The following is a 15,494-nucleotide window of genomic DNA, read 5'->3' as shown; positions in this document are numbered from 1 at the left end:
TGTATGGCAGACATCTTTAACCGTTAAAGATGGAGATAGCTGGGCTGGAAAGAGTGAGATGTATGTAACAAAAATAGAAAATGCTGGAAAAACTCAGCAGGTCTGACAGCATCTGTGGAGAGAGAAAGAGAGTTGACGTCTCGAATCCGTATGACTTCTTCAGAGCTACAGAGATGTATGTGTTTGACTGGCATTTAAATATGGCACCCAGACCATTGACCCCACCAGTTGACGGCGGGGTGGACGCATCAGCCAGGTCATTCGACCTGATACTTACCTGTGCGTAATTAATAAGCTTCCAAGTGCAGAATCGGGCAGAAGTTCCCGCCATTCCAAGCAACAGGGTGGGTGCCACCAAAATCGCCCACCACCGCACTTAGTCTCATAAATGGAAAATTCTATCCATTGTCCTGCGTGCATTTTGGCTCGAGTCAGACAGGACTGAAGGGTCCAAATTTTTGTTGTTGGCCAATTCAGCCATGATCCTACTCAGTTCAGGTAACTGGGATGATAATTTGATTTAACAGTCATCTGTAGTATGTAGGATCACATGCTTTACAGTTCACAGAAACGGGCCAATCAGTCACACAAACTCCTACTGTACCTCACTCATCCTCTTAACCTATCTGTTCCTTTCTCCATCCTGTACTTATTTAGCTTTCTTTGAAATGAATCTGTGTTCTCTGCCTCTATATGGAAAGTAGAGAATATGATAAAACAAAAGATGTGCGATGCATGTCTGGTGAACTCTTGAAGTGAGAATTCAGCTAAGTACAATAAGTTGGACATGAATAATATTTTCCCAGATCGGAAGCATTTCCTGCAGCATCGAGCGAAATATGATGATATCAGGTGGCGTTTGACGTCATCACGCCGGTTTGTGATAATGCGCTATGTGGGCGGGGCTAAAAGCCAGAAACCCACCCGTGTTATTTAATTGTCAATTTGGGAAGTCATTAAGGTTGTTAACAACCCAACTGAGAGCAATAATACACTCCGAAGGCAATAATGCACCTTCAGGGTGAGAATCACACCTTATGAGGAGTCTGTTTTTTAATGGCCAAGTTGTTTGGGCGGGTTTAAAAGCTTCAGCTAAGACCAGAGTCTCAGCTTTGCAGTTAACACTTCAGTGACTGCAGGCCCAGAAAGAAAAAACAGTTCGGACCCATATCTTATCTCCCAGTTTTTTCCTTCTGGGGGCTCATGTGAATGAGCAGACTATCCATTTGGAGATTATTTGAGTTGGAGGACTCTCCTTTGAATCGGAGAATGAGGAGAAGGGGGAGAGGAAGAAGGGAATACAGGGAAGCTCAGGATTTTGTGGTATTGCATGAAGGGGACAGACCAGGGCCCGACCCCAAGAGTCAGGAGGAACTCAGAGACCCTTAGCGGAGCTCTAATGCAGCCCCTAGAGTCTACAGGAAGTGATTCAGCTACCAGAAATTGACTGAGACTCAATGCAGGAGAAGACTCAAGTTTTCAAGAGCCAGGGTAACATCACTCTGTAACATGCTCCTGGGAGATATCTCATCCAACTACATAGGTGGTCACCTGATGCCTGTCACGCTGAAGGTCACTGTCACACTGAACTTCTTCACAACAGGCTCATTTCAGGCAGTCTGTGGAGACCTTAGTAGCATTACACAGCCTGCCGCACACCATTGCAAAAAGTTCTTCACAGATGCAATGTTACAAAGGGCTGGGAATTACATCCCCTTCATGCAGGATGTCATGAGTCAAAGGGATAGAGCGTGAGGATTTGCAGGTTTTCCATGGGTGCAGGGAGCCATTGATTGCACTCATGTCACCATAAAGGCTCTTCACGGGCAGCCTCACAAACAGAAAGGGCTTCCGATAGCTGAACGTCCAGCTGATGTGCGACCATCATCATCAGATTGGGTGTGCGCTAGGTATCTGGGCAACAGCCACAACTCCTACATACTTCAGAACCCACAGATTCTAGATCTTTTCACTGACCCTGATTCCATGGAGGGATGGCTAATAGGTGACGAGTTATCCACCAAAAAATGACCCATGACACCAGACTGAGGCGGAAAGGAGGTGCAATGAGAGCCATGGCAACACAGTTGCCATGTGGAGATCCATAGTGGAGCAGACCATCGATCTCCTGAAGATGAGATTCCGATGCTTGGACAGACCTGGAGGAGCATTACAGTGGTTGTGGTTTGCTGTGCATTCCATTACATCACGATCCAAAGAGACGCCTTGGAGGATGAGGGCACACCAGATGGTGGCCAATCCTCTAAGGACAAGAGATGAAGAGTTGAGGGACCACAGCAATGCTCCTGTTGATAACCCTGACTGTGATCACATGGATGGCCATCCTTAACATAACGACCATGCCAAAAGTTTGAATAGTGTGTCTTGCCACTGCAACAGAATGGTTTGGGGCAATCTTGGTGCTCCTTTTCCCACGTGCTATGAGAGAGTCCTGCCACACTTACATTCACAAACAATCCATCACCCTACATGAGAACACAATTGCTCCTGCCCTCCCTCAATCTCTTATTGCTTTCCTTAACCTCCAAACACCAGTTACACAACCACATCAGCATGAAGGTATGTGAGATGTGTGTTTATCTACAAATTTCAAAGGACTAATAACTTCAATTAATAATCAGCTCACCCAAGTGCCCCTCTTGGTGATTAATATGGATATTTACTAACATGCTTACAGTTGCTCCGGCACAGTGATCCTTGCTCACTTGCAGTTGCATTGGAGAGAAGGGGCTGATCTGCCACCTCCCTGCCCTGGATGACCTCAGCAGCCGTCCTCTTTGTGGCCTTGGCCTTGAGTGGCCCGCCAGTCCAGGAGACTCTTGCTGACACCCACGTGAGTCTTCAGTCGCAGCAGCAAAGGTCGATGCCTGTGTCAATGGCTGATAGACAGAGGAGATGCTGGCCCCATCAGAAGTGCCATGAGAGGAATTTCCAGATGGAGGCAAGTGCTGCTCACCCTCTGCCACTAAGACTTCCCTGCCAACTGGTGAGGTTCCAGCAGCTGGGTATGTGACCAAGCTCCCAGTTCCCCTGGTGCCCTGTGCCCCTAAGCCCAGAAGAGTGGGTGATCGCAGTGCACATGGCATCAATAGACACTTCCACAGTTTGAGCCAGAGCACACAACCCCTCTGGAATACCAGCCTAATTTTCACAGACTTCACGCTGGACCTCCAGCATCTGCAGCCTTACAAACAACTCCAGAGGCTCATCATCCGACGCAGAATCCATCTCCGGATCAACCCGGACACTCCTCCAACTGCCTGAGGCCTGCTCCTCCACACTCTCTGGCAGTTGTATGTATGCTTGTGAAGTTCGCTCACCAGCGTGTGTATGACACCTTTCCAATGCAACCTTCTCTGCTGACATGCCAGTACCTGCGATGGCACCGTGTGCTGAGAGGAGATGTGATGCTGCATCCTCTGAGGGTTCCTCCTCATCACCGGAGGGAGGCTGCAGCACAGTTTCTGGCGCAGCTTGCACTGAAGAGGTTTCTCCTGTAACAGAGAGACACCAGTAACGAGGTAATTGGGTATCAAAACCCTTGCCACATCAGCCCTAACACACGACGCACATCTACCATTTTACTGCCTGACATGAGTGACTGTGTGTACAAGATTATGAGGGGCATGGACAGGGTGGATAGGGAGCAGCTGTTCCCCTTACTGGAAGGGTCAGTCACAAAGGGGCATAAGTTCAAGGTGAGGGGCAGGAGGTTTAGGGGGGATGTGAGGAAAAACCTTTTTACCCAGAGGGTGGTGACGGTCTGAAATGCACTGCCTGGGAGGGTGGTGGAGGCGGGTTGCCTCACATCCTTTAAAAAGTACCTGGATGAGCACTTGGCATGTCATAACATTCAGGGCTATGGGCCAAGTGCTGGTAAATGTGATTAGGTAGGTAGGTCAGGTGTTTCTCACGTGTCGGTGCAGACTCGATGGGCCAAAGGGCCTCTTCTGCACTGTGATTCTGTGACTACACTCCGCAGACACAATGTACCCTTGAACAATGATGCAAAGCTTCAGATGATGAAGCTTGTCAAGATTCCAATGTGTGAACTATACTCACCAGCCGCATTGGATAATGCCAACCCTCCATTAAACCTTCACTAAACATCTCCCCTTTGCAATCAGTCTGAGACTCTTGCCATCTCACCAAACCTAGGCCTTCCTTCAATCTTGCCTCTGCCTATACTCCTGGAGGAGTCTGGCTCCATCAGCGACAGCATGCCCTTTTCAAAAGGAGTCAGAGCTTCTAGATTCTCTAGACCCTCGCCTGTATGTGCTGTCTCGCAGGCATTATGTGCTTGCTTCTCCTGAAAAGATTTGACATGGAGCATTCATCAAAAGTTTCAAACAATCATATGGTATGCCTCCAACCCATTATCAGTTCAGTTCATAGCCTGGAACTAATGCTCATGAGTCACAAGGTCATCCTGCAAACCAACCACCCTATAACTAGACCATTGCTTGAAATGCACAATGGCATGATCCAGGAAAGCCACGTCCTTGTGGAATCATGCTGCCTTTAAAGAGCAGCAAAACTCAATTACCTCCTATATTCAGTAGCAAGACCCGTAACACAGTGGACCAAGATTGCTCATACTGAGGCCATGCTCAGCCTTTTCTGGCACTGAAAGCAAGTCCTTCTCACAATGCCCACATTGTTCACCATCTCAGCTGCCTCCTCCCATGCAGCACATTTTTGGCTGGGCTTCCTCCTCTTGCCAGGGGTTGGCATGCGCTATTCATGTCAGTCTGAAACTGCAGTCAGGAGGGCTCTGAGTGTGTCTTCACTGAATCTAGGGCCTAGTTTGGCCCTTCTAGTCCACTTCTCCCCTTACTCTGATGGCACAGACATCTGTATATGAAAACATGTAACAAATGTACAACTCCTCAATTTCAAAAAGTGGGAGACTTGCTGAAGTTTAAAAAATGTTTGAAGAGTGACAAGGTTTGTAGAGATTAACTAAAATTTAAATGCTCTTACCATGCAAGACTGGAAACTGCACAAATCATCTATTTCCACAATGATTCAGCAATATTAATCATCTGCTGGGTCTCCTGACACTGTCCCATGCTAGGAGGCCCTTTAAAGTGCTGGCCATGACCTTGTTTCAGATCACGACCTGCTACCTCCGACACCGGACACTCTGCCCTCCAGCACCCATTGGGCAGAATGAAGGCATCTATCTTTGCTGTTAATTGGCGTCAATTAACGTATTATCAGGTATGGTCCGACAGAGAGCCCAGAAGTTGAAACGCCATCGAATTCCAGGTACAGAACCTGCCGTCAGCGTGCCACCATGTTATTCAGCCCTTGAAAGAGGAAGTGAAGAGGAGAATAAGACTTGCAAAGACAGAATATGAAAATTGAGTGGAGGTGGGAGTGAGGCCTATTGGGGACAAAGAGGGTGATATATGGTGAGGGGCCCAGAGCAAGGATAGAATACTTGATGAGTACGTTATATTGGTTAAAAGAGGATGCTAACAAAACACCCATAGAAGGGAAGATGGTAGAGGTAATGGATGGTGAAAATTAACAGGTTGGATGTACTGGAAAAGCTGACTATGCTTAAGAATGGATAAGTCACCCCTTCTGGATGGTTTGCATCCAGGTTGTTATGGGAAATGGGGATGGAGACAGCAGAAGGCTTGCCACAATCTTCCAGTCTTCCCTGGATACAGCAGAAGGATTGCAGAGTGGCAAATGCAACACCCTTGTTCAAGAAATAGTGTAAGTGTATCCTACTAATTACAGGCTGGTCAGTGTAACATCAGTGGTGGCTAAAGTTTTACATATAATGATCAAGGAAGGAATTAACTGGAATTTGGAGAGGTTTGAGTTAATTAAGGATAGCCAGAGCGGATTTGTAAAGGGCAGATCATGCTTGAGTATTATAATTGAATATTTTGATAAAGTAACAGAAGGTTGACAAAGGATGTTGTCTATATGGATTTTAAGAATGCCTTTGACAAAGTACCTCATAAAAGGCTAGATGTCAGAATTGAGGTTCATGGAATAGGAGGGTCAGTACCAGCTTGGAAATAAAATTTGACTTAAGCACAGTAAACAGGATGTCATAGCAAATGGTTGTATTTATGACAGTGGTGTTACCAAGGGTCAGTGCTGGGACCACTGCTTTTAATAGATATAAATGACTTGGATCTTGGAATACAATGCAAACTTTCAAAATCTGGTGATGATACCAAAGTTGGAGGTGTGGCACATGGTAAGGATGATACCAATCGACTGCAACAGGACATAGATAGGCTAGCAGAAAGGGCAGACATGTGGCAGATGGAATTTAAAATGGAGAAGTATGAGATGATGCATTGTGGCAGAATTAGGGATAGGGAGAGGCAATACGTGCTTAAAGTACTGTTCCAAAGAATGTGAAGGGACAGAGGAACCAGAGGGTTCATGTGCACAGATCTTTGAAGGTGAGAGGACATATGGAGAGAGTAGTTACAAAGCACATGGGATCTTGGGCTTCATAAATAGAGTGCAAAAGCTGGGAAGTGATCCTGAACCTTTATAAAGCTTTGGTGAGACCACATCTGGAGTACTGTGTCCAATTCTGGTCACCACACTTAAAGAAGGATGTGAATGTCCTTGAGAGGGTGTAGAGGAGATATACCAGAATGGTTCCAATGATGAGGAATTTTAGCTAAAAGGTTAGGCTGGAGAAGCTGTGGTTGTTCTTGGAGCAAAAGAGATTGAAGGAAAATTTGATAGATTCATTTTAGATTATAACAGGTTTAGATAAGGTTGACAAAGAAAAGCTGTTCCTATTTGCTGATGGTGCAAGGACCAGAGCACACATTTTTATGGTTTTGGGAAAGGTATAAAGGGGGGATGTGAGGAATAACGTTTTTATGCAGCAAGTGGGAATGACCTGGAACTTGGTGCCTACGAGGATAGTGGAAGCAGAGACGATCAATGATTTCAAAAGGAAATTCAATGGGCACTTGGGGGAAATAAACTTCCAGGGATAGGGCATTAGAATAGGACTGTCTGGATTTCTCTACAGAGGGCTGGCATGTACTCACTGAGCTGAATGGCCTCCTGTGCAGTAATGACTCTTGAATGGAGCAAAGATGTTTTCACATGTGTGCCTTAATGTGAAAAAGAGGATTTCAACATGATCTTTACCTTCAAGCGTAACCATGACTAACTCATGTTTATAGCCCCTAGTTTTGGACAACCCCACAAGTGGAAACGTCTTCTCTACATCTACCCTGTCAAACCAACCCTTCATAATTTTAAAGGTGTCCACCAGATCATTTCACAGTCTTCTATCTTCTGGAGAAAAAAGCCTCAACCTGTTAAGACCTCCTGTACCATCTCAGTTCTGTATCATCCATGTAATTATTTTTTGCATTTTAAGTGCTTCTGTTTCCTTTTTGTAATATGGAGACCAGAATTGTACACAGTACACTGAAGTGCGGTCTATAAGGTTAACATAACTTTTCTGCTTTTGAATGCTATTCCTCAGATCTGTACAAAAAGTGGCATAGAGAATCTGTTACTTTACCGTTCAATTTAAAATAGGTACAGAGGTAATTGAGAGAGATTCTCCGTCATGTATAACACTACTTTTTTCTCTTTGTTTTTTTCGGTAGTTCAGGACTACATACTGGAGAAAGTGGAACAAAACCGGGAAAAAGCAATACACCAGACATTCGGCAAGTGCCAACGGTAGTGGTTGAGTATGATGATGACAAAGAAAATGTGCCTAATGAATCAGACTATGAGGATACTTTCAGTATGCATGGGGAGGAGGATGAGGAAGATGATGGTGATAACGACGATGATGATGATGATGATGAAGATAGTTTTTTCACAAGTATGAACAAGTAATGTTAAGATGTCAATATCTTAATTTGCAAACACCAGAGAAAATCAAAATTGCTGACAAATTAATCACCAGCAGCCAGGCTTCGATCCATGTGCCTTTGAGGCTTGTGGGTTGCGTGACTCATTATCTATCATTTTGCTGAAAAGAGAGACATGTTGCCAAAGTTTTTTGTCTTCCACTGTTCAGGACAAACACAAGAATGCACAATTCCAAATAATCACAACAATTTATACTACAGGAAAAAAAGGTGTACTGATTGGTTGGCAAGTTAATGGGGAACTATAGGCTCCCCAAGCCAACTATTGCCCCTTGACATTCAATGGCATGACCATCGCTGAATCCCCCACTATCAACATTCTTGGTGTTATCATTGAACAGAAACTGAACTAAACTATCCATATCAATACTGTGGCTACAAGAGCAGGCCAGAGGCGAGGAATCCTGTGGCAAGTAATTAAGCTCCTGACTCCCCAAAACCTGTCCACCATCTACAAGGCACAAGTCAGGAGTGTGATGGAATACTCCCCACTTGCCCCAATGAGAACAGCTCCAACAACACTCAAGAAGCCTGATACCATTCAGGACAAAGCAGCCCACTTGATTGGCACCCTATCCACAAACATTCACTCTTTCCACCACTGATGCACAGTGTAAGCATTGTGTACCATCTACAAGATGCATTGCAGGAATTCACCAAGGCCCCTTAGACAACACCTTCCAAACCCATGACCGCTACCATCTAGAAGGACAAGGGCAGCAGACATATGGGAACTCCACCACCTAGAAGTTCCCCTCCAAGCCACCCACCTCCCTGACTTGGATATATATCGCTGTTCCTTCACTGTCACTGGGTCAAAATCCTGGAACTCCCTCCCTCCCTGGGTGTACCTACACCACATGGACTGCAGCAGTTCAAGAAGGCAGCTCACCACCACCTTCTCAAGGGCCATTAGGGATGGGCAATAAATGCTGGCCTAGCCAGCGATGCTCACATCCCATGAATGAATAAAAGAAAGCACCTTAGTAATTCAAAAAAGGTGCAAGGCTTGAACATATTCCTTTTGCCAGCAGAGGATGGGTCCCTCTGTATGAATGTAATACACGTGGCTCATTTATGCTTGCTGGAAACAACATACATTCATATGCAGGGATCCATCCTCTGCAGGTAGAAGGAATATGTTCAAGCCTTGCGCCTGTTTTGAATTACCAGGGAGCTTGGGGAGCCTAAGATCCCTGCTGCTTTCTCCATGGCAATGCCTCACCCAATCAGAGTTGACTTACCAACCAATCAGCACCCTTTTCTCCTGCAGTACAAATTGTTGTGATAATTTGAAATTTGACATTCTTTTGTCCTGATGAGTGCAAGACAAAAACTTTGGCAACATATATCTGTTTTGAGCAATATTCAAGTTCTGTTCTATCAATCATTTTCTTTACTCAGAAATAAAAACTTTCTTTCTTTTAAATAAAACAGGATGCTTTACCTTAAAAATAAATGTTGGCTCATTGGTAGCCCATTGAGTTTTTTCATTGAAAAATTTAGTCATATAAAGTAGGAAGGTCCAAATTTCATCCATGATTTATGCTGAGTTGCTTAATCTCAGCTGAAGCAACCATTGTCATTGGTCTCAGAACTCTGGCTAGGGAGGGTTAGCCTATGCTAACTCTTATTATGACCACCTCTTAACACCTGGTGAACCATGCATGCACAGCCAATGCACAAGGTTGGCAGCAGGCTTGCCAATGAAGTCTTCTGCAAACTACTGAAAGTCTGGGGTCACCCATGTGGTGCAGCCACTTAGATAAGGCTCTAAGAGCAACTATTTGCCCGTAGAATCATAATTCAGCAAGAAATCAATAGCTTTATGAGGGGAAGAAACTGGTAGAAACAGGAAAAGGTAAAGAAATTACTAAATGTGGAAGTTGTTGGTTTTCTCAACATAATTTTAATGAGTAAATTATTATTGTGCCTCAGTTGTGCTTTATTTGCATAACTTGCCACATCCCACTTAATTTTCTTTAATTTCTTTATAGGTTCGTTGGCATTAAAAGTTTGTAGGAAAGATTCTTTAGCAATAAAATTGAGCAACAGGCCATCAAAGCGTGAGCTGGAGGAGAAGAACATTATTCCAATGCAGACAGACGAGGAGAGACTTGAAATGAGGCAACAAATTGGAACAAAGCTGACAAGGTTGGTTAGAAAAACAGTCTGTATTTTGTTTGTGGAATGCATTTATTTTAGTAAATACATAAACCTTGCCTCCCCTGGTTTTGCGTAGTTTGTGTTTTAAGGCCTTACTACTGTTAGGGTTAGCTACTGTTACTCAAACTTTTCCACAACTTTGATACCAGTACAACTCACTACTCAGATGGCAATGAAAGCGTAGAGTATTGGGTAACCGCAGAACTCGCAGTGCAGAGCTTTGATAGTAATTAGTGTGCGCCAGTGTACCGGAGATATGAAATCAAGTTTTAACACTACTAGCTCAGCAAAAACTGGGCAGGTGGACAATTAAAATGGCCACTGTGACTTGCCCTCACCGGTCCCACTGCTTTCTATCTATCTAGAATTACAATCTTAATCTGGTCTTTCGAGTAGGCAAGCAGGATACCTGCCTGAAGGCAGAGGTTCCTTCTTTAAATGTGCAGGTTGTACTCTGATGATACTGTTGGGATCATCTGCATTTTTTTCCCAAGGCTTGCATGGGGTAATTATCATAGCTTTCTCACCAGCCCAGCCTGACAAATAAGAGGAAATGGAGAGGCACTTTTATTTTTTATTTTGATTCCTTGTGGGTCAGAAAACCTTTCCACCTCCACTACAAAGAATTTTGCTGCTGTTCCCCACCTATTGCCTCCTCCCCTTTCTGCAATGTTCGCCTAATGTCCCTCACAACCGTTGACCTGAGTGCTGATCATTGATCCTTCAGGCGCCTGACAAAAGATTGCATGGACTGAAAACATGCACCTGCCCAGCAGAAGTTAAATTATCCTGGTCTTCATGCTGTAGAGGGCCAGACAATTTGTTACCCGCCTCAGCTCTTGCCGACAAGACTCCTGCCAGAATTTAAAAATCAGTCCTTTAGTATTTTATCTCTGGTCGCCAAACTGTATTCCCCTCATCCATGCTAAAGGTGACAACTCAAGTAAATATTCCCAGTTATGATTATTGCAGTTTACATCTTAAATTATCTGAATTTTGGATTTGAAGAAGCAAAATTGAAATTAGGAGGTATGATAAATTGTGACGAAGATTGTGAAAGATTCCACATCATAGTTAGCATAGCGGGTTGGACCAATAGATGGCGGATGCAGTTCAATATATAAAATTTTAAAGCATCTGCCATACTCCCAAAATTGTAATTAGGAATATAGCAAGGAAATAAATCTTAAGGATAAGATTTTAAATAGAAAAGAGGTAAGACACACAGGTCATTAGTAGTGGCATCACAAGTAGATAAGGCACCAAAAAAAGAGAATACTTGGTTTTGTGAGGCTCAGAGATAATGTTGGACTTGCACCGATCTTAGTTGGGCTGTAGTTGAGGTACTGTGTACATTTTGGGTTCCCGTTACAGGAATGCGATAAAAGCAGTTGTGAAGATGCAGGATATATTCAATATCACAGAATCACAGTGCAGAAGAGGCCCTTCAGCCCATCGAGTCTGCACCAACATGTGAGAAACACCTGACCTACCTACCTAATCACATTTACCAGCACTTGGCCCACAGCCTTGAATGTTATGACATGCCACGTGCTCATCCAAGTACTTTTTAAAGGATGTGAGGCAACCCGTCTCCACCACCCTCCCAGGCAGTGCATTCCAGACCGTCACCACCCTCTGGGTAAAAAAGTTTTTCCTCACATCCCCCCTAAACCTCCTGCCCCTCACCTTGAACTTATACCCCCTTGTGACTGACCCTTCAACTAAGGGGAACAGCTGTTCCCTATCCACCCTGTCCATGCCCCTCATAATCTTGTACACCTCGATCAGGTCGCCCTTCAATCTTCTCTGCTCCAACGAAAACAACCCAAGTCTATCCAACCTCTCTTCATAACTTAAATGTTTCAGCCCAGGCAACATCCTGGTGAATCTCCTCTGCAGCCCCTCCAATGCAATCACATCCTTCCTATAATGTGGCAACCAGAACTGCACACAGTACTCCAGCTGTGGCCTCACCAAGGTTCTATACAACTCCAACATGACCTCCCTACTTTTGTAATCTATGCCTCCATTGATAAAGGCATGTGTCCCAGATGCCTTTTTCACCACCCCACTAACATGCCCCTCTGCCTTCAGAGATCGATGGACACACACGCCAATGTCCCTTTGTTCCTCAGAACTCCCTAGTGTCATGCCGTTCATTGAATACTTCTTGTCAAATTACTCCTTTCAAAGTGTATCACCTCACACTTTTCAGGGTTAAATTTCATTTGCCACTTATCTGCCTATTTGACCATCCTGTCTATATCTTCCTGTCGCCCAAGACACTCAAGCTCACTGTTAACCACCCGGCCAATCTTTGTGTCATCTGCAAACTTACTAATCCTACCCCCACATAGCCATCTATGTTGTTTATATAAATGACAAATAATACAGGACCGAGCACAGACCCCTGTGGTACACCACTGGACACTGGCTTCCAGTCATGAAAGCAGCCTTCTGTCATCACCCTCTGCCTCCTACAACTAAGCCAATTTTGAATCCACCTTATCAAATTACCCTGTATCCAATGTGCATTTGCCGTCTTTATAAGTCTCCCATGTGGGACCTTGTCAAAGGCTTTGATGAAATCTATATAAACTACATCAACTGCACTACCCTCATCTACACACCTGGTCACCTCCTCAAAAAATTCTATCAAATTTGTTAGGCATGACCGCCCTCTGACAAAGCCATGCTGACTATCTATGGTCAAACGTTGCCTCTCCAGGTGGAGATAGATACTCTCCTTCAGAACTTTCTCCAATAGTTTCCCTACAATTTACGTGAGACTCACTGGCCTGTAGTTCCGTGGCTTATCTCTACAACCCTTCTTAAATAGCGGAACCACATTAGCTGTTCTCCAGTCCTCTGGCACCTGCCTCGTGGCCAGAGAGGAATGAAAAATTGGGGTCAGAGCCCCTGTGATCTCCTCCCTTGCCTCCCTCAACAGTCTGGGACACAAATCATCTGGACCTGGAGATTTGTCCACTTTTAAGCCTACCAACACCTCCAATACCTTGTCACTCCCTATATCAGTTTGCTTAAGAAATTCGCAGTCTCTCCTTGGATGAAGACGGATGTGAAGTATTCATTCAACAGGATGTTACCTGGGTGCAGTTATGAAGATAAATTTGGCTTTTTTCACTTGACCTGAATGATGTTACCAGGAAATTCTTAAAGTGTTTTGATAAGGGAAATACTAATCCAATTTTTGCTCACTGGGTTTCAAGTTGCTAATGAGGACACAAATCTCAAAAGATAGGGCAGGATTTCCCGGTCGGCGTGCGGGGGCAGGAAAATAAATAAAGGGCAGAATTTTCCCCCCATTGGGGGGGAAGTTCAGGAGTGGGCGCGTACATGCGCGACTCTGATTGGCACCCCCAATCGGGGGCGCACCGCCATTTTACATGGGCGGGCCTTAATTGGCGTGACGTCAGCCAGGAAGCACTATGTGCTCCCTATGCGGGCTGGGGCGTGGGTTTCCCTAAGCCAAGGGTGCGCTCTCTCGCACTTGCGCATGAGAAAGCGCACTCATCTCCCTGAGACTAAGTGCTACCTCAGGGAGATCAGCGCCAAATTCAAAAATATTTTTAAAAAGAAATAAAATTTCCCTGACATGTCCCCTCATGTGACACTGTCACATGAAGTGGGACATGTCCATCACTTTTAATTAAACTTTTATTAAAGTTTAAAAACTTACTTGAAACCTCATCCCGCCCGTGGATTAGGTTCCATGCTTTTTCTGAAGCCCGCCAGGACTCCCGGCCTGCCCGCCAACCTTAAGATTGGACGGGCTGGTCCTTTAACTAGTGCAATTACTTTTTAAATGGCCTCAATTGGCCGTTGTCAGGTCGGCGGGCGCACAGCTGATTCCGCTGCGCCACTGCCGACCTGAAAATTGAAATGACGTGGGGTGATGTCTGGAGTTCTGCTCGACGTTATCCCGCGTCATTTTACACATAGGCGTGTGGGTCCTGCCCCTGTACGCCGACCGGGAAATCCTGCCCAAAACGTAATTGCACTAGTTAAAGGACATGCCCGTCCAACCTTAAGGTTAGCGGGCAGGCCGGGAGCCCTGGCGGGCTTCAGGAAAAGCATGAAACCTCATCCACAGGTGGGATGAGGTTTCATGTAGGTTTTTAAAATTTTAATAAAAGTTTCATTAAAAGTGATGGACATGTCCCAACTCATGTGACAGTGTCACATGACGGGACAAGACAGGAACATTTTATTTATCTATTTTTATCATTTTTGAATTTGGCGCCAATCTCCCTGAGGCAGCACTTAGCCTCATGGAAATGAGTGCGCTCTTTCGCGCACATGCGTGAAAGTGCGCACTCTTGGCTTAGGGAATACCCCTGCCTGCACAGGGAGTGCCTAGCGCTTCCTGGTGGATGTCACGATGGGCAGGCCTTAATTGGCCCACCCACGTAAAAAGGCTGCGCGCCCCCGACTGAGGACACCAATCGGAGGTGCGCCCACTCCTGAACTTCCCTCCCGACGGGGAGAAAATTCTTCCCACTGTGTTGCTCATGAAAAGCACACCAGCACAGATGTGATGAGTCAATTGACTTGTTTCTGTGCTGAAGCATTCTAGTCCTGATTTTAACTCCAGGCTAACTTTTGCTCGGTGAATGATGTTGCAAGTTAAAAACTTAAGCCACTCCACCAGAAATTTTAAGTTCTGAACTTCAGTTAAATTCTGCCAGCCATTGTACCATCTGTTCCATGTAGGAAATTGGGGGGAAGTGTTGGAAAATTGTGGAGCCCAAAGGCCATTTACCAAAAGCAGGTAACTGATAGGATCGACTGCCTAGCCATCCCACAAGCATGTGCGGGATGTGAAAGGGAAATTCTGCTCCCCCTTGTTGTTGCTGCTTGGCTGATTTGGTTGGAAATCTATTGCCACTTCCTGCACAAGCCATCTGGTAAAAATGGACAGCTGACTTGATGCATATGTTAAAAAGGGCAACACAAGCTTTGGGTGTATGTCCTTTCCACAGACTCAGGAATGTAGGTGAAAGTCCCTGCAATTGAACAGCTGGTAACTTGGGTGATATAACTACTCAACCTTGTAGTATATAACTGGTTTCTACCTGTTTGAGAGGGGATTAAATGACATTGGCATCTCAGTTCATGTTGAATTGCTATAGTATTTGTCTTACACAGTAAAGTTTTAAGGAACTCATTATTTTTATAATTATTGACATAAGAACAGGGAATTGCCATGATGACATCACATAACAGGACATTACAAAATGTCAATCAAGCAACATCTTATACATTTTACTTTGTAATAGTTATAGGGGCTAGGTTCATGGTTAACCACATGATCCTAATGTCTGTGAGGTTCACAGTTAAGTAATAATGCAGACTAGAACAGTTTATGTAGATTTATAGACACCCCCAAGA

General features: G+C 44.8%; 1 protein-coding gene and 1 long non-coding RNA gene across 2 annotated transcripts in view; one reads left to right on the top strand and one right to left on the bottom strand.

The window, feature by feature from the left end:
- Window positions 1-15,494, top strand: part of phactr1 (phosphatase and actin regulator 1) — a 711,982-nt gene that overhangs the window by 604,330 nt on the left and 92,158 nt on the right. Inside the window, exons 8-9 of the mRNA XM_078539187.1 lie at window positions 7,641-7,864; window positions 9,911-10,067. Of these exons, the coding sequence (XP_078395313.1) occupies window positions 7,641-7,864; window positions 9,911-10,067 (381 nt within the window). The remainder of the gene's footprint in view (window positions 1-7,640; window positions 7,865-9,910; window positions 10,068-15,494) is intronic.
- The window catches only part of LOC144679000 (uncharacterized), a 79,636-nt gene that overhangs the window by 43,777 nt on the left and 20,365 nt on the right, over window positions 1-15,494 (bottom strand). The gene's annotated exons all lie outside the window — the stretch shown is intronic.

The sequence above is a fragment of the Cetorhinus maximus genome, chromosome 3, assembly GCF_964194155.1.
Source record: "Cetorhinus maximus chromosome 3, sCetMax3.hap1.1, whole genome shotgun sequence".
NCBI classification, from domain to species: Eukaryota; Metazoa; Chordata; class Chondrichthyes; order Lamniformes; family Cetorhinidae; genus Cetorhinus; species Cetorhinus maximus.
This window is presented reverse-complemented; position numbering and strand designations above follow the sequence as displayed.